The following is a 19915-nucleotide window of genomic DNA, read 5'->3' on the forward strand; positions in this document are numbered from 1 at the left end:
CACGACTCCCACAGAGCTCCTGATCTTTCTTTCCTATTACTGCTTCTCTTCTTCTCTCTACTCTTCTCCTTAACCCTGCCTCAGCCCCAGGTTTATATAGGGGAAGTCCTTCCCCTCCCAGGACTGGGCAGGAGGTGTGGCATGCATAGGATTCCTGACCAAGAGACCTCCCACCTGCTCTCAGACATAACACTGCTGTTACTGTGGAAACCAGACCCCTGGGGTGCCACACAAGTGAAACAACTTTTTCCCTGCAAAATTAAGTGTTTGTGCAGGGAAACAGTGGAATGCTTGTGAATGAAGATTACACCTCAGTCCAGAGCCTCTCCCCTAGGCAAATCAGTTCTCATACTTTGCACTGACGAGGGGTAATACCCTGAAACACCGTTTCTGCAAATTAAGATTCTGATTTGGCTTTTATCCTATGTCATATTTCATGACTCGTTAAAGGGTCGATAGTGACTTGTAGGATTTCTGCTTCCAGCATGTGGTGCTTTAGAGTTCAAGTCCTCTTCCTCTCCGAAGAGGCAATTTGCATATTAAATTTCCCAGAGGAGCATTGCATGGCGAATACGCCTCCGTACATTGGCATGCCAGATTCGGTATGTTTCTCTCCACAAGGAGAAACATTACCCCTTAAACCTCAGTCTAGAGCCTCTCACCTAGCCAAATCAGATCTCATACTTTTCACTGATGAGGAGCAAAACCCCAAAACATGTGTCTGCAAATTGAGATTCTAATTTGGCTTTTATCCTAAGTCATATTGCAAGGCTTGTTATAGGGTCGATAGTGACTTGTAGGATTGCTGCTTCCAACAGTTGGCGCTATAGAGTCCTCTTCCTCTCTAAAGAGGCAATTTGTGTACCACTATTGGTGGCACTTTTTTTGGAAGAAGTCTAACCAACATAGCATTACAGAGCTGATAATTTATGGAGGCACTCTAACATTCAGGGTTATGGCAGTGTGGCTAGTTTGTGATTCCTGACACATGCATTAAACTAAGGAGTAAATCTGTGCAACTCTTAAAGGGACACGAAAGAGTCTTAGATGTGCTCCGCATATTGCGACAGCTCTCCTTTCTACAAGCGGGTGCCAACGCAAATTCAGTACCAGTGCCCCAATGTACCATGTGCTATTTTAATGCTAATGTCCTTTTACTTCTACCTTCCATTATAGTGATCTATCCACCCCCCATGGATACATGTCTTCCCCTTTTACGCAAATTGGTGCCTTTATTCTGCTGACAGCATTAGGACATTCCGTCATGGGGAATTTCATTTCCCTTTAGCTCCCATACAGATCCGATGATGGCGAAAAATCAATTGTTTGATAGATTATAGACCTCATTGGCTAAAATTGGAAGTTTTCAGCCGATAATGCAACCGGTGCTTATCACCGGCCAAAAAATACAACATCCTCAACTGGTGTAGTTGAACTGTCATTCATCAGTCAAAACGATTGTCCATTTCACCAAAGACAATGGACGATCATTTGTTATGGTAAGAACTGAGCATATTGGCCAATTTTTATCTAATCAGTACGTGGACCTGCCGAGCGCTAACATAGTTTAACCATAACTAACTCACCTTGGTCTCTGACTTCATGGACTCACTGTCTAATCTGAACCCCAGACAATTGTCACTATACCCAACTTAAAGGGGTTTTCCATTTTCAGGAATGAGGACCCCTAATGCTGTAAAATAACAAAGAGAGCAGGTACTCACCCTTCCTAGGTCCAGTGCTGCATCTCCATCTCTGGCCCGGTCTCATCATTTTGGGTGTAGCGGTGATGTAATGCTGATACCGCACATCACCTCTACTCAGGTATTGTTGTTCTGACTGTAGCGGCGACAGCACGCATCACCGCTGTAGCTAATCACAGAGCTCTGCAGCTGTGACAAGGCTGACGACATGAGCTGCCGAGCTCAAAGATTAGCTACAGCGGTGATGAACACTGTCACCGCTGCAGCCAAAACAACAAGACCTGAGCAGCGACTGGGAGTCGACGCTGGGTGGGTGAGTATTTGCTCTGGTTTATTATTTTATGTATTTTAGAACTTTTGGGGTACACTTTCCTAAAAGTGTAAAACTTCATTAATAGGGCTGAATAGTAAAATTATTGTTTAACAGCACAAGTCCGCCCTACATGTTTCACCGCACAAGTGGCATCATCAGGGGATGGCACACTGGCAATCTTCATTATTAGGGCACCAGTCAAAGGAAGAAAATGGGAACACAGAAAGAAAGATCATGCAGATACCGATCAGATATTACCCTGGCAGCATTCAAAGTAATAGAAATGTAAACTATGCAATCCGGTAGTAAAGTCGGGAATTGGCAAAGTCTACTGTAATTCATTTTGTGTGTGTGAATTACTGTATATATACATACATATATATATATATATATATATATATATATATATATATATATAGTAAGAATATATGCACTGTTCAGTATATCCTTCTCAGTGACACAGTGGGAAATGGCACAAAAGCAGATTTCCCGCCCCCGTTCTTCTCTATCTCTGCATGGTTCCAACTCCATTGGAAGTATATTAGGTAATGGTTTGATAGGAAATCACTAGGACATGTCGTATCTTCTGGGGTAGAACATCGTCAGTTCTTCTTTACTCATTCTGCTGCTTGACGCCTTTGGGGTCACAGTCAGATAAGAACAGTTTTCAGTTTCACGTCTTACCGCATCTGCACGTCTCACAAAGGACATTTAAGAAGCCTTTAATCTACTGTCACGTTAGAAAAGTGCCACGCAAATGACTATCATGTACAGCTCTGCTTCTATGACATCAGACATCAAGTTATCTCCACCAGCCACGGCTCTTCCTTCCCAGTCACTTGTCTTGTCTAGTCAGCCCTGTCCTTCTTAAGGCAGTACACGGAAGAGTCAGTAAAATCCCTAATCAAAGAGGAAACTTCTCAAACTTCATGGACACAATGTGAAATCAATAACAGAGCCCCCCACCTATCATGTGTCATTAAAGGGGTTGTTTCATCTTTTTGTACAAACATGCAACTTTTCAATTTACTTCTTATTTAAAATCCTCCCGTTCTGAAGAACTTTACTGCTCACTGCCACAGTTACTGGTCTACTCTGCAATCTCAGTAGTGGCCATCTTCTAGGCAGCCCTTTTGCTGTAGACTTTGGAAGAGCTGCTCTGAAGCTGGCCAGCAGCTAGGTCCATCAAGCTTTAGTGCCCCTACGATCCTCCGATGCCTCCTCTTTTTCCTGCAGCATTACAGGGCGCACAATTTAGACCACTTGTCCACATCGTTAATAAATCAGGAGCACACTGCTCCCCAGCCACCCAGCTTCCATCTTAGTAGGGGGAGCAGTGTGCTCCTGATGACAGAACATGGGACAACTCCTTTAATATTATTTATGTAGAACAGCAAAACTTCTTGTACCCTATAGATCTCCATGGTCCATGTGCTATGGCAACCTCTGCATTCACCATCTGGAAATTACAAAATAAGGGAGTTTTTCCATTTTATTTAAAGGGAACCTGTCATGTCCCCGAGCTCCATTAACCTGCAGTTAGTCGCGCCAGAATACTCACACTCTTAGTCGCGTGGGGTCCATGGGACCTCAGTTTTCTTCTTGAAAAATAAATAGAGATGAGCGAACCCAAACTTAAAAGTTGCGACAGTTATTGTCCGGTGCTAAACGCCGAACACGAGCTTCTTCAGGATGTCCATTGCAATGTTTGAAGTTCCGAGGGAAGTCCGTTGCAGAGAGCAAGAAGATTTTCCAGCTCAAAAGTTCAGGTCCTCATCATTTTCAATTTGGTTCGGGTTCTGGTTCAAGTTCGGGTAAAGTTCTGTTAGCAGAACCAAACTTTGGAATAAAGTTTGGGTAGGGTACCAAAACCCAAATTTCCACTGCTCATCCCTAAAAATAAAGAACATATATTAAAGAAATATATTAAAGAAAGTTTTTACTTTAATTAGGAACTTAAGGTCAACATCTTAGCTAAACGGGTCAATAGTATTTAAACATCTACTTTGATTCTACAAAAAAACAAGTAATTATTGGACCCCATGCACCTCGCTGAGGCACGTGTAGTTGACGACCCATCTCGCGATGCACTGAGGAGGGAGGGGCGTCCGAGCTAGAAAGCTACCGAAACGGACTGTTACCTACCTTCCATAATTGTGGAAATATGACGACAATAAACTCGCTTTCGGTCCAATGGACCCCACGCAACTAATTAAAGAGTAACCTGCAGATTAACCCTATATCTATAACCCTATACCTATATATATTAATACCGCTCCAATGCTGTACTGCTGCCTGACTGAAAGTGCGGCTACTGGGAAAAAATGTACTTTATTCCTCCCAGGAGTTGCCAGCTTTCAATCATAGAAGCATGTGACGCGCCCCCTGGGCCGTGTGTGGGGGAATACCCGGAACCGAGTCTCTGTGTAATGCTGGGGGTTATAGTCTCCGTGGCGGCGACCCGGTCCCGTGGCTCAGGGTGGTCAAACCAGTGGCGGATCTGTCTCTTTGGTTCTTGTAATACTTAAATGTCCGACTACGCCACCCGTGGATCGCGGTCACTGAGAACCGCCGCTGCGGGCAGACCGCTGAGGCTGATGTTATGTGCTCAGCAGGGGGTAGTATAACTCACCACGGGAGGAGTATAGCTTCAGGGCAGTGAGTGCAGATGGTGGGGGTGATGGTGCGCGGGAGCAGCAGTAATGACTCAGAGTCCAGTGATGCAGTTCAGGGTCTTTACTCACAGTTTTACACTCCAAGCCACTTCTGCAGGTAATGGCCGCCCACATCGTGCTGTGCTCACCAGGTGAGGGGCTCGGCCAACTCCCAGGTACCTTCGGAGTGCTATTCAGGACCCCCTTCGTGTGTCCTTTCTCTGGCCTGTCGTACCCCACAATTGACCACGTTTCTGTCCAGCTGCCTCGGGCCTTGGCGGGCAAATGTATGTTCCGTTTCCCTGGGTCCTATGTGGTGCCTTCCTAATGGGTGTACTGAGGGGCCGTGCATGTACAATGCCACGGCCTCCGGTTACTAGCTGAGGGTAGTTGCTATCCTTCACTAGATGAGGGATCCGGTTCCCTTTTCTTGGCCTGACCCCCCTACTCTGGTAGCGGCGGGCGTGCGGTGGCGGCTGGCCGGTCCGCACCCCTGGGGTCCCTTCAGTCTTCTCTTAGAGCTTCTACCATTCCTCTCCTCTCCGTTCCTCTCCTCCAGGACCAGGCCTTAAGACTTGGCCTGCCTGCGGAGCAGAGCCCATGCAGAGCCTCTGCTCCCAGCCTCCTGCTCTCTCCACTCTTCACTTCTCTGCTACTACTACTACTACTCTAAGATGGTGCCCACCATATATACTCCTCTATACAGTGCACCCGGGATCTACTCTCCAAACCCACACACTACCGGGCTCCCCCTTTCTAGGTGTTCCATCCCCCCACTCCAGCCAGGGACAGGGACAGTTGTGCTCACACACGGGAGCATTGTCGCCCTGTCCCCCGGAAATGTGGTGTAGTGCATGTGGGTATTAGGGTCCTGAGCCACACTCCATCCTTACCTGGAAGTGAGATATCACACCTCTGGGTGAGATGCAATACCTCTGTAGCGACCGAACCCTCGGGGCGCTACACATGCCTGAAGGGTGATGTCATAGACCTAATGGAAAAGAGAAGAATTATCTGGGTAGAAAGGCAAAATGAGCAATTGTAAGTGCACAGTGCTATACAATATGATTACTGCAATATATTAAGAGGATGAAAATTTTGATGGGAGGAGGAGGAGGGCTTTTTTAAGCCATCTTTCAGTACAGTGGACAACCCCTTTAAAGTAAAAAAATATTCCTTATGAAGTGAGGGTCGCTTTACGGAATCGTGTAAATACATATTAAGTGGAAAGAAATGCTTATTGGACATTTTTTTCCCCTGACTCTTTACAGAATCTTCTTTCAGTGTTTCAGTGAAATAAAGAATAAATGGACAGGGAAGCAATTGATGGAGATAATGAGCGCTCAGTGCAGGGACAATCCTCACTTTATACCGCCGTCTATTAATACTCATGATGATAATCCACCATTGTAGTCACTTCAAGTCTGAAGAGTAGGGAAAGTTCATCATTAAATGTAATTATGGGGGCTTCTCTCATACAGACTGATAATTAGTTAAAAAGTTCATCCAGTAATTAAATATGTGGCAGCTGTAAAAGGGAAACAATTTTTTTTTGCCATTTTTGAAATACATTTTTCAAATAAAAAATATGTAATTCTGACAATTCCATCCTCATGTATCAGATTTTTATGTTGTGTATTAAAAAAATATAATTACTTTTCTTTTTCAATTTCACTATAAGTACAAAACAAAAAAAAATCAGTGGGTGGTGATGCTGGGGCTTGTAGTGCAGGAGAGATGGCGCAGCTGAAATAACTGACGGAGGCAGTGCGGTGCAGTCATCCGAGTTTTACTCACAGTTCTTATTCAAGGTTCTCAGGTACACTGTACGGGTGTCCGCCTCTGTGTCGCACTGCGTCCACCAGACCAGGGGTTCAGTTCTACCTCAGATATGTCAGGAGCGCTTGGCGGATCCCCGCTTTCTTTATGTACCTAACTAGACCGACTTCCCGCGCTGGGCCTTCTCCCTCCTGCCCTGCGCTTCCCACACAAAGTCCCGATCGGGTGCTCTGAAGTCCCTCTGGGCAACCTGGAGTTCCCGGACCTACTTGACCCTCACGGTGACTAGGGTGAGACTGTGGCAACTGCACGATGGAAGTGCAGAAGCCTCCGGTTTTTCCAGCTGAGACCTGGAGTAACACGGCTGGTCCAGGGGCGGGTCCCCTTCTTGCGGCCTGATCCCTCTGACACCTGGCAGATTCGGGGCGTACGGGTGCCGTCCTGCACTCACCGTACCCCCTGGGATCCCTTCTGTTACCGGAGCCTTTCTCCTCTGCTCTCTTCAGGAGCTCTGCTCTAGGCCCCACTTGTGGAGCAGAGCTCCTGAAGAGACTCTGCTCCTCAGACTGCTCACTGACTGTTCTCCACTGACTGCTCCTGCCACCCTAAGATGGCTTCCCTTTATATATACCTCTTCCAATGGTGCTCCCCTTCTCTACATCCTCCACCCACACCCACACCCACTACTGGTCCCTAACTTTGGTTCCCCCCCACTCCAGCCAGGGACAGGGCTCAGCAGGAGACACAGGGGAACTTTGCCCTTCCAGCCGGCCTGGAGTAGTGTAGTGTTGGATGCAGGTGTTCAGGTTCCGGGCAGCACTCTATTCTTACCTGAGAGAAGGAGACACCACACCTCTGGGTGAGGTGCAGTACCTCTGTGGTGACTGAACCCTCAGGGGCGCCACATCTCCATGGTTACAGATCAACATATATGTTTTCTTTTACATTTTTACTATCTATATTTACAAAAAAAAGCCAGAAATATTGTACATTTTCACACTGACTTCTAGATCTTATGGTAGACTCACACTTCCAAAAGACTTTTCAGCAGTCTCATTATCATCGCAGACAGGATTAAAATGAAAAGTAATAACTAGGGATGAGGAGAACCGTGGAAGGTCGGGTTTGGCCGAACTTTAGTCCAAAGTTTGGTTTGGGTACCAGAACTGTACCCGAACTTGAACCTGAACCCCATAGAAATCAATGTTGACCCGAACTCTGGAGCTGGAAAATCTCTCTCTTTATCTCTCTCTTCTCTCTCTCTCTCCTCCCTGTCTCTCTCTCTTTCTCTTCTCTGTGTCTCTTTCTCTCTCTCTTCTCTCTCTCCTCCTTGTCTCTTTCCTCTCTCAATCTCTGTCTCTTTCTTTCTCTTCTCTCTCTGTCTCTCTCTCTTCTCTCATCTCTGTCTCTCTCTTCTCTCTGTCTCTTTGTCTCTCTCTTCTCTCTCATCTCTGTCTCTTCTCTCTCCTCTCTCTCCTCTCTATTTCTGTCTCTCTCTCCTCTGTCTCTTCTCTCTCTATCTCTGTCTCTCCTCTCTGTCTCTCTTCTCTCTCTATCTGTCTCTTTCTCTCTCGCCTCTCTTTCTCTCTATCGCTGTCTCTTTCTCTCTCTTCTCTCTCTCCTCTCTCTTCTCTCTCTATCGCTGTCTCTTTCTCTCTCTCTCCTCCCTGTCTCTCTCTTCTCTCTCTTTATTACTGTCTCTCTGTCTTTCTCTCTTCTCTCTCTCCTCTGTCTCTTCTCTCTCTATCGCTATCTCTTTCTCTCTCTCCTCCCTGTCTCTCTCTTCTCTCTATTACTGTCTCTCTGTCTTTCTCTCTCTTCTCTCTCTCCTCTGTCTCTTCTCTCTCTATCGCTGTCTCTTTCTCTCTCTCCTCCCTGTCTCTCTCTTCTCTCTATTACTGTCTCTCTGTCTTTCTCTCTCCTCTCTGTCTCTCCTCTTTCTGTCTCTTTCTCTCTCTTCTCTCTCCTCTCTCACTCCTCTCTCTCTCTCCTCTCTGTCTCTCTCTCTTCTCTCTCTCTTTCTCTCTCCTCTCTCTCTCCTCTTTCTATCTCTGTCTCTCTCTCTTTCTCTCTCCTCTTTCTATCTCTTTCTCTCTCTCCTCTCTGTCTCTCTCTCTTCTCTCTCTCTTTCTCTCTCCTCTCTCTCTCTCCTCTTTCTATCTCTCTCTCTCTTTCTCTCTCCTCTTTCTATCTCTTTCTCTCTCTCCTCTCTGTCTCTCTCTCCACTCTTTTTCCTCTCTGTCTTCTCTCTCTCTTTCTCTCTCCTCTCTGTCTCTTTCTCCACTCTCTTTCCTCTCTGTCTTCTCTCTCTATCTCTGTCTCTTTCTCTCTCCTCTCTGTCTTTATCTCTCTCCTCTCTATCTCCTCTCTCTCTGTCTCTTTCTCCCTCTCCTCTCTCTTCTTTCTCTCTCTCTTCCCCAGACTCCCGAACTGTAAATCGAGCTTCCAGGAGAAGTCCTTGTTCGTAGCTCAGCACCGGACCCTTTACAGTTCGGCTTCGTTCATCTCTAGTAATAACTCATTACACAGAGAGAGTAGAAATGGTGGCAGAGAATAAGGTGCAACAAATGATTCCGGACTACAAAACTATTTGTAGTCTGTAGCCATGGAAACACATATCTCTCCATATTAGCTGTATACACAAAACGGTGGTCTATTTTTAATAGAGGCTATATGCAAAATTGCTTAATTTTTTCGTTAGATGCATCAGATAAATAAATGGTTGCAAAAGTATACATATCCTTAACTTTTCATTGTGTTATTTCAATGGGTTACATAGAAGTGATATCAGTGATGTTAATGTGCTGTAAGAAATAGCAGTTAATGGATAATATGGGTTTTAGAATTATATTTAGGTAATTTCGGATAATAATTACCCTACTCTTCTACAAGGAAACTACTGACGATGATACACCCCTGTTATTATTAATGCCCGGCTGCAGAAGGTTTTGCATTGGCAATACGCCACAGTAGAAGGGTGAAGGTTATTATAACATTTGTACTGAGCCGACGCTCCGGTGTGACCTGCATTACTAAGCCCGGGACACCATTGCTCGCACGATCCAGGGCACGCAGTTACAGACAGGTTTTGGAAAGGAAACCACTAATGTGTGAGGCTGGGTAGGTTTGGAAACAACCTGCTTAGATTTATTAGATTAAGAATTTTTAAAAATATTAATAATGCAATCTGTGTCTTACAGAAATATGGCATCGGGAGAAAACAGCTGGCCCATTCCTATGAGGGCCATCGGTGCCCAGAACCTACTGACAATGCCGGGGGGAGTCACCGTCTCGGGCTACCTGCACAAGAGAGGAGGGAAACAATTACAGCTGTTTAAATGTAAGTTACCGAAACATACAGATAACTACGGTACAAAATGTGCATGGGTGATGTGATGTTTTTTCTTCTCTAAAGGGGTTGTCCGGTTTTAGGGTACAAGTCTGCTGTCATTGTATGTGACTGCAGACTTGTGAATTCTCACATCCTGTGCACTGTGGACGGTAAGGATTGCCCACAATGTACACTTTGCATACTTCTGGCCACATTTCAACTAGACGTCACGTCTAGTTGGCATGTGACCGAATGTATCCAAATCTCTAAAATGTAAAGTGCTGCGGAATATGTTGACGCTATAGAAATAAAAAAATATTATTATTAAATCACATACTTGCGGTCATGCACCCGCAGCTCCTGGTACTCGCTCCGGAGAATCCTCACAGCACACAGTTTGTGCGATGTGAGGATCCACAAGTCTGCAGTTGCATACAGTGACTGCAGACTTGTAGCCTAAGCCAGATGCTGAAAAAAAACAACAAATAATTTTATAGAGGTTTATTGCAACTTTCAAAAAAGTGATCTGCAAACCATAGTAAAAAAAAACACACACAGACAGTAGACACCCTTCCCGGGTTCAGCGCACGTTCTCTGCTGCGCCATCAATGTTGTCACATCACTGCTGCAGTCAATCACGGAGCTTCTGATGCCGTCTGCATCAGCAGAACCGCCCACCTCAGTGATTGGCTGCAGCAGCAATGTGCTCTGTAGTTGTGATATCACAACTGCAGCCAAACTACAGAAAGACTAGAGCAGCGGTGACGAACTGGCACTGGACCGGGGGAGCGTGAGTACTATCTGAATTTGTGTTTTTTTATAAGCATTGTTTGAAAATTTGAAAGAGGATTTAGTAATTTACCAATTTTAGGCTATGTTCACACATCTTGTTTTTTTTTTCAGCGTTTTTTGATGCAAATTTTCAGCTGCGTTTTACAGTACCAGCAAAGTCTATGAGATTCCAGAATTCTCATGCACACATCATGGTTTTTTTTTTTTTGTTCAGGATTTTGTGCTTTGCATGTTTTTATTTGCAAAATAGAGCATGTCACTTTTTTCAGCCTTTTTTTCAGCATTTTTTCACCCATTGGAAGTAATGGGTGGTGAAAAAAACGCTGAAAAAACGCACCAAAAACGCAGGTGGCAGGATTTTTAGCGGTTTTTTTTGTGCCAAAACACAGAATGAGATTTTTTTTTTTCACTGAACTTTATGTGCATGCATAAAAGAGAAAAGAGGACAGTGAAAAAAAACGCTGAAAAAACGCACCAAAAAACAAGCAAAAAAGCAAGAAAAATTCTGAACAAACCAAGAGATTAGGTTTTGCTGCAGAAAAAAAAAACACAGCAAAAACGCAGTGTGTAAACATAGCCTAATATTGGTTCTTCTTATTTGGGCTCCCCTAGAATTCAGGTCCAGGATGCATCACTTATCTCAGCCCCCCTTATAGATATGTCCATGCGTATAAGATATTATCATTGAGGATTAATGAAGTTCGACAACCTCGGATTCTGAGCCCACAGACACTTCTTGGTGGCCGGTAGACCCCTTCCCTGTACAATAACAGCTGCTCACCCACATAAGTGAATCCTGCTTTGAGCAGGGGGTTGGACCAGATGACCCAGGAGGTCCCTTCCAACTCTACCATTCTATGATTCTATGAAAAGTTGCAGTACCATACATGGCCTATGCACAAGAGTGGCGCTGTGTCAGGGGTGTCGTACACCCTGTGTAATCCTAGAAAAATCTTTTATTTTAATGCCTATTTGTCCAGGATCTTGGTCAGCTTCCAGGACTTATCCCATGTATCGTTCCTTTGTTTTATGACGCAGCTGCAGGAGCCCTGTACAAATACATGTTATCTTTGTATTACTCTGTGGCAGTCTCCTGTGTGTTTTACAAATCATGTTTCTTAATCCTTTTGCAAAACACAGCACGGTGCAACGAGAGGCTATTGAGCAGCGCTCAGCTATGAGCCAAACCTGCATTGGGGGTACGTGAGAGGAGAAGTACCGAATGACGAAAATTATGACTTGCTTGAGAATATAAGTAAAAATAGATATTTTTGAAATTTTACAAAAAATAAAAAATAAATAAAGGAATTAAAGGAAACACAAGATAGTGACATTTCCTGTTTTCTGTAGATCGCTTGTCAGCTTTGCTGTATAGACTAGAACATGAGGAGCAGAGACATTTCATTGCTCTTAGAGGGAGGATTTAAAGAAGCCCTCCGCCCATCAAAGCTTTTATCCTCTTAATATATTGCAGTCATCATATTATATTGCACTGTGTACTTACAATTGCTCATTTTTCCTTTCTACCCAGTTAATTATTTTCTTTTCTCTGCTCTATATAGAAACAGGAAGTCTTTTCTCCCTGAATTTATCATCCCCTTCTTCAACTCCTGTTCCGCTATTCCTCTCGCCATAGACTTTTGCAGTGATTCATGACTTGAGCAGAGAAAATTGACCTCCTGTTTCTACATAGAGCTTAGAAGGATTCAGCTAGTCTGTTTTTATTTATGTGATGTCATAAACCTAATGGAAAACGGGAGAATTAACGGGTAGAAAGGCAAAATGAGCAATTGTAAGTGCACAGTGCTATATAATATGATGATTGCAATATATTAAGAGGAAAAAAATTTTGACTGGAGGAGGAGGAGGAGGGCTTCTTTAATGACAGTTGACAGCTGTAATATATAAAACAATTTAAAAATAATGCACATATTTGGTATCGCTGCATTCAGAAATGTCAGATCTATCAAAATATAAAACAAATTAATTCGATCAATAAACGACGTAACGAGTAAAAAATTAAAATGCCAGAATTACGTTTTTTTATTGCCGTAACATTGTAATAAGAGACGATCAAAACATCGTATCTACCCCAAAATGGTATCAGTAAAACCAGCATAAAAAAATGAGCTCGCACCCAGCGCCAGATCCCAAAAAATGAGAACATCATGGGTCTCGGAAAATGGCGGCAAATTATTTTTAAAATTTCTGAATTTTTTTTCACCACTTAAATAAAAACTAAACTATACATGTTTGGTATCTGTGTACTCATACTGACCTGGGGAATCATATTTCTAGGTCAGTTTTATCGTAAAGTGAACATGGTAAATAAAAAAACAAAACAAAGAACATTGTGGAATTGCCCTTTTTTTGCAATTTCACCCCACTTGGAATTTTTTACCGTTTTCCAGTACACTATGTGGCATAATGCATGGTGTCATTCAAAAGTACAACTCGTCCTGCAAAAAAAACAAGCCCTCATACGGCTATATGGCTGGAAAAATAAAAAAGTTATGGCTCTTGGAAGAAGGGGAGGAAAAAACGAAAACCAGAAAATCGCCCGTGGCTGATGGGGTAAAAGGGATATCCTGGGCAAAAAAAAACATCCCTTATTACCGGTGCCAACTGTTAGATCGGTTTGGGTCTCACAAATCGCCGTAAGGGGAGACCTGTGTTGCCACAAGCAGGGCCGGCATCAGCACCCGGCGTACCCGGGCAAGTGCCGGGGCCCTGGAAAATCAGAGGGGCCCAGCCGCCCACTCACTGTCGGGGCCCGGGCCCACACACCCACCCGCCCACTCACTGTCGGGGCCGGGCCCACACACTGTCGGGGACGGGCACACACACCCACCCGCCCACTCACTGTCGGGGCCGGGCCCACACACCCACCCGCCCACTCACTGTCGGGGCCGGGCCCACACACTGTCGGGGCCGGGCCCACACACCCACCCGCCCACACACTGTCGGGGCCGGGCCCACACACCCACCCGCCCACTCACTGTCGGGGCCCTGGCCGCTTCCTCGGCACCTGTTCAGGGACGCAGGCGCTGCTTGATTGCCGGCACTTCCCCCAGACATGGCCGCGCGCTGTCCGGCTGTGTCTGCTAGTAATGACACGGCAGGGTCGACGGCACTGCACCTTTAATTGTGCTTGTGTGTCGCTCCTGCCGCGTCATTACTAGCAGACACAGCCGCACAGCGCGCGGCCATGTCTGGGGGAGTGCCGGCAATCAAACACCGTCGGAGCGGAGGTCCTGCACAGATGGGCGGGAGGGGCCCGGACCCGACCGCAAGTGGGCCCCTCTGATGTTCCAGGGCCATGAAGTCTGTGACACGCTGGGGGCCCTGCACTGCCCCATACCTGAGGAGCTGCTGGACAGGACACTGGACCTGGGACAGGTGAGTGAGGCTTCCCCAATCCCCATATTAAAAATATTAGTAATGGGTCTGTGTGAGTGCATGTATGTGAATGTCAGTGTATATGACTGTGTATATATATTTGTCTGTTTTATCTATGTGTATGTCTGTATGTGTACATATGTCTGCGTACCGTGTGTGCGCACGCATATGTCTGCGTACCGTGTGTGCGCGCATATGTCTGCGTACCGTGTGTGCGCGCGCATATGTCTGCGTACCGTGTGTGCGCGCGCATGTCTGTGTACCGTGTGTGCGCACGCATATGTCTGCGTACCGTGTGTGCGTGCATATGTCTGCGTACCGTGTGTGCGTGCATATGTCTGCGTACCGTGTGTGCGCACGCATATGTCTGCGTATGTGAAGGATGAGGGGGCAGGCTGGGCCATGTGTAATAAATAAATAAATATATATATATATATATATATTTATTTATTTCTCCGCCGTATCTGTGCATCATGAATCGTGTATGTGTTAAAAGGGCCCACTGAGACTCTTTCGCCCGGGGCCCAGAAAAACCTGGAGCCGGCCCTGGCCACAAGTAACCCACTCTGGTGATTGATGGGGTCCTAGCAGTGGGAATATCACAGATCTAAGAGCACCTATGCAGTGGAGAAGTGATAATGTTCTTACCCTCTGCAAAAGACATTTGATGGTTCCGCAGAACCCGTCGCATCCTGGAAAACAGTGATTCTCTTAGTCTTCAATATATTTATAACAGGAGAAAATTTTGACAAAATTTGTGCTTTATATTTTTTGCTGGTATTTGTTGTTACGAACTGATTGACTACATGTTTCCTTTCACCTTTCTCCATTTCAAAGGTTTTCTTAATTTTTTTTTTTTAGTTAAAATGGAACATGCACTTAGTAAGCCGGTGGTTTAGGACTTGCCAGTAAGGACGTTTCGTAACATTCAGTAGATAAACCACACGTCTATGTGGTCATCATTAGCTGACATTTACAGCAGACAGGCGACTTCAGTTCCTGCATCGGCTCATCTTGCACCTACATTTCCCCTACAGTTTATCTGATTTGTTGTATGTTCTTATACAAGTGCTACAGTATGTTGGCCTACTGTAGCACAGGACTTGTGAATGTTATTATTCTCATCTTCTAAGATGGATATTGTTGGATAGAGCTTGTAATTGCAAGAAAATTTGCAATTTACTGCTTATTAAAATTTGCAATCGTTCTCGAGATATTAAGAGTTTTCTTTTGCTTATGGCTCGTTGCTTTGGAGACCGACCACCGCTTTTAGACATCAGAACTTGTACAGTGCTTACAAGCTCTATTCTATTGAGCTTGTACAGTGCTTACAAGCTTTTTTTATTGAGCTTGTAAACACAGATCAGAAGCTTTTTGGGATCGCTGGAGAGCTGTTACCTCCTAACCCCAGTGATTATAAGCTAGACAGCAGAAGTGGTCGGTCTCCTAGGCAACGAGTTTTAAATAAAAGTGTTAATATCTCAAGAACGGCTGCAAATTTCAATAAGCAACAAATTGCTAAATTGTTTGGTTTTTCAAGTTCTATCCGACAATATCCATCTCATATAAAAATGGGAATAGCCTTTTATTTCTGTTGTCACCTATTGCAATTTTAATATCTATTCACATCTAAATGTACACAAAGGAATGTAGTGGGGTAGTATAACAAGTATAGATAGGATGTACAGTGAATATCCACCTTTTAACCTTAAGTCATTTTATTGAGCCATCATTTTGTGCTGATTAATCTCTTTATGTACCTTTTTAGTAGTCAGATTTGTTTTTCTGATACATAGCTCAAAACCCCCTGCATAGATATAGAGTTAAATAATGAAATTCTGGCAGCGTTTATCCACCACTAGAGGGAGACTACTGACACAGAAGTCAAAAATCAAACAGTATGCAGTAAGCTCTTAAGCTCCCTCTAGTGGTATCTGCAGGCTACAAGAATTATGATATGTTGGGAACCTCTTATGTTGAACATGGCTTCGGATCTTCAGACAGCAGGGTATAGTGCAGGAGGAGTTGAGCTGATTGATACATTATATTAAAATATAATGTTTAATTTATGTAAATTCCTTACTCTGCTTAAGAGTCAAGAGAGTTTTCGAATCAATGATTGACAGTCTTATGTGTATGATTGTGCGTAGAGATTGCTGTCAATCACAAAGTAAAACCGCTGTTGTGTTTATGTCCGCCTGGGGAGCACTTTTTTTTAAAAGCCTAAAACTATTTAAACCATACAAAACTGTGAATAAAACTAAATAAAAGTGGGCAATTGTCCATGAAAGTGTTTAGTGCAATGTCTGACACCCTTCTACGCAACTGCTTTTAACTAGAATTGTAGGATGCAGTTGGGTAAGGAAGGATGTGTGACCAGTGATGGTAGTGACACTTTGCAGTAATCTGATAAGCCGCTGTCAGGGTGGAAGTTCCCCGTCTGGTATTGGCCACAAGCTACAAACAAGCAGCGGAGGCAATTGACCTGCGGATTCTGAACATGTGTTTTCCAAATTATGTAACATGGTTTATGAGCACATGAGCTATTAGAAAAATGTTAAAAGCTTTTATTTTCACTATATGAGGCATCCTGTACATATAAGAGCAGCGAGACTGTGGATTCCTTACTGTAAGACTAGTGACATTATGGATTCATTACTGTAAGAGCAGTGAGATTATGGATTCATTACTGTAAGAGCAGTGAGACTATGGATTCTTTACTGTAAGAGCAATGAGACTATGGATTTTTTACTGTAAGAGCAGTGAGACTGTACATTCTTTACTGTAAGAGCAATGAGACTATGGATTCTTTACTGTAAGAGCAAAGGGACTATGGACTTTTTACTGTAAGAGCAGTGAGACTATAGATTCTTTACTGTAAGAGCAGTGAGACTATGGTTTCTTTACTGTAAGAACAATGAGACTATAGATTCTTTACTCTAAGAGCCGTGAGACTATGGATTCTTTACTGTAAGAGCAGTGAGACTATGGATTCTTTACCGTAAGAGCAGTGAGACCATGGAACTCTCTGCCACATGATGTTGTAATGGTTGATTCACTACTAAAATTCAAGGAGGGCTTGGAAGCCTTGCTTGAAAAATATAATATTGCAGGTTATGGATACTAGATTCTGTGATCGTACATTGATCCAGGGAACTAGTCTGATTGCTGTATGTGAAATCAGGAAGGGATTTTTCCCCTAATATGGAGTTATGAGTGTCTGCCCCATGGGGATTTTGCCTTCCTCTAGATCAATTTATTAGGCTCTAGGTTGGACTCGCACTTAAGTCTACCATCAGCCTTAACACTATGAAACTATAATATGTTAACTATAGAGTATGAACAAATTGAACCCATTTTTATAGTTTGCATTCAATATACAGTACAGACCAAAAGTTTGGACACACCTTCTCATGTAAAGATTTTTCTGTATTTTCATGACTATGAAAATTGTACATTCACACTGAAGGCATCAAAACTATGAATTAACACCTGTGGAATTATATACTTAACAAAAAAGTGTGAAACACCTGAAAATATGTCTTATATTCTAGGTTCTTCAAAGTAGCCACCTTTTGCTTTGATGACTGCTTTGCACACTCTTGGCATTCTCTTGATGAGAATTTCTCTGAGGGCGTGGCTATTTTTTGATTGGCCAGCATCAGAAGAGAAAAAGTAAACGCCCACAGAGTTCTTTGGTACACGCCCAACTAGTTGAAGGGCAAAATTTGCATCTTTATTTCCAGGAGACATAACTTTGGAATTGAGGGGCACAGACGAAATAGAAAAACTGTTCCAGAATCAGTGGAGCAGTGGAAATTGTTGGAGGTAGTAAGTTTAAATTTAAAAAATTCAATTAAATTTCCTCTTTAAAGTCAATGTATAACCTAAAACATGAGTTTAGGGAAGTAAAAGGAGCTGAGCTTGTAATACCAGACACAGCCATTGACAAGAGAGGTGCTGTTTCTGGGACAAAATCCCTTTGTTGTTTTGATTGATTCCCTTGTCCTTTTAACTGTTGCAAACTCAGTTTCATTCTTATCTTATTAAGGGCCCCTCAGATATGTCATCATACATAAAGGATGCGTGTACTACTTCAAGACGAGCACCTCAGCCACCTCCCAGGGCGCTTTTTCACTGAATGGATACAACAGGTTAGTAGCTTTAATGTTCTATTAAGGGGTTATTTCCAGAATCATAAGCGATGAATAGGGGATAACTGATTGATCGCTGGAGGTCCCATGACTGGGAACCCCAGTGATCCCGAGAACGGGGATTTGGATTCGGAAACTAGCCCGGAGGAGCTGTAGTCAACTTTCTCCGACAGTCCCATATAAGAAATGGAGCAGAAGTTGAACATGATTTCACAGCTTCATATCATCTGAAATAGAACATTTGTTTTGCAATTTCTGACTTGGTTTTTGGGGTTTTGTTTATACCGCATCCACTGTATAGTAAAAATGACCTGTCAATGTGATTCTCCAGGTCAGTAAGATTAAGACGATACTAAACTTACATAGTTTTTTTTTTATTATTATTATTTTTATAAAAGTGGTGAGAAAAAATTCAGAGGTTTATAAAAAAATAAGAATAATTTGGTTTGTATCACAGTTTCCGAGACCCATAATGTATTTATTTTTTTCGTAGATGGAGCTGTAGCTGTTTTCATTTTTGAGTGTTGAGCTGATGTTTTCATTGATACCACTTTAGGGTCCATATGATGTTGTCATCACTTTTTACTGTATTTTTTCTTTGTAGCTCTATGTTTCCTCATAAGAACAGACCACAAACAAGCCCAATGTTGTCACATCCTATAGTCGTCTATTGCTCTCCTCGTTTTACAAATCTACGAACAGCAAGATAAGAAGGAGATGGAAGAATTTGATTAGTCAAGTTTTTTTTGTAGTTTGTTTTTATGGAGACTTTTTGGCTTTTCATGGAGACTTTTGGGCTTTTCATGGAGACTTTTAGGCTTTTCATGGATTTATCATTGCTTTTTATATTCGAGGTCTAACAAGGGCTCATAACTTTTTCTCTTCAACAGGGTAATGCGGGCAGCAGAAGAAACGACATCTAATAATGTGTTTCCCTTCAAGATGGTACATATCAGCAAGAAGCATCGCACATGGTACTTTTCTGCAGCATCTGAGGAGGAGCGGAAGGTACGGGTAATAGAAGAGCACCAATATTTTCTCAGAAAAAATTAAACGTTTACATTCACCTCGGTCTAAAATATTGCATCAGATGTTCTGTGATGGAGATCTCTGAAAGGCACAGTAGGGATTCAGACATTTTAAGGGATACCTCATTGTTTGGATGTTTGGAGGACATCCAAACCAATATTGTCTCCTTGCTCTATCTATATGAATTGTCAGAAGATATATTTTAAAGTGCATACCTCTTTAAGGAGCACCTGACTATAATTTAGCATATAGTTTATGTTCCTTAACCCTTTCAGGACTGGGCAATTTTTCATTTTTTTTCAGTTTTGTTTTTTTTCCTCTTCTTCCAAGAGCCATGACTTTTTTTTTTTATTTTTCCGTCAATTAACCCATATGAGGACTTAATTTTTTATTTTTTTTTGCATGAAAAATTGTAGTTTTGAATAACACCATTGATTTTAACATAAAATATACTGAAGAAACGGGGGGAAAAAATCCAAGATGAAATGGTGAAATTGTTCTGGGGGTTTTGTTTTTTGCAGCGTTCATTGTACGGTAAAAATGACCAGTCATCATGATTCTCCAGGTCTGTACGATTACGGCAATACCAAATTTGCGCCATTTTTTATTTAATTGGTGAAAAAAACTTTGACGTTTGTAAAAAAAAAAAAAAGTGTTTTTCGTTTTTTTCCGAGACCCTTAATGTATTTATTTTTCCAAAAGATGGAGCTGTGTGAAGTCTTGATTTTTTTTTTTTCTCGCGTGGCAAGCTTACATTTATA

At 43.1% G+C, this 19915-nt stretch overlaps 1 protein-coding gene across 5 annotated transcripts in view; it reads left to right on the top strand.

The window, feature by feature from the left end:
* SH3BP2 (SH3 domain binding protein 2) overlaps positions 1-19915 on the top strand; it is a 130031-nt gene that overhangs the window by 90192 nt on the left and 19924 nt on the right. For 4 of the 5 annotated variants that reach the window (XM_073648694.1, XM_073648702.1, XM_073648688.1 and 1 more), the window contains exons 2-4: positions 9650-9789; positions 18023-18125; positions 19016-19133. In XM_073648694.1, the coding sequence (XP_073504795.1) occupies positions 9650-9789; positions 18023-18125; positions 19016-19133 (361 nt within the window). Of the gene's footprint in view, positions 1-9417; positions 9570-9649; positions 9790-18022; positions 18126-19015; positions 19134-19915 lie in introns of those variants that run through there. The other variant, XM_073648711.1, reaches the window with a different exon arrangement.

Source organism: Phyllobates terribilis, unplaced genomic scaffold (genome assembly GCF_046119375.1).
Source record: "Phyllobates terribilis strain yellow unplaced genomic scaffold, ASM4611937v1 Scaffold_1__5_contigs__length_1240528914, whole genome shotgun sequence".
Lineage (NCBI taxonomy): Eukaryota > Metazoa > Chordata > Amphibia > Anura > Dendrobatidae > Phyllobates > Phyllobates terribilis.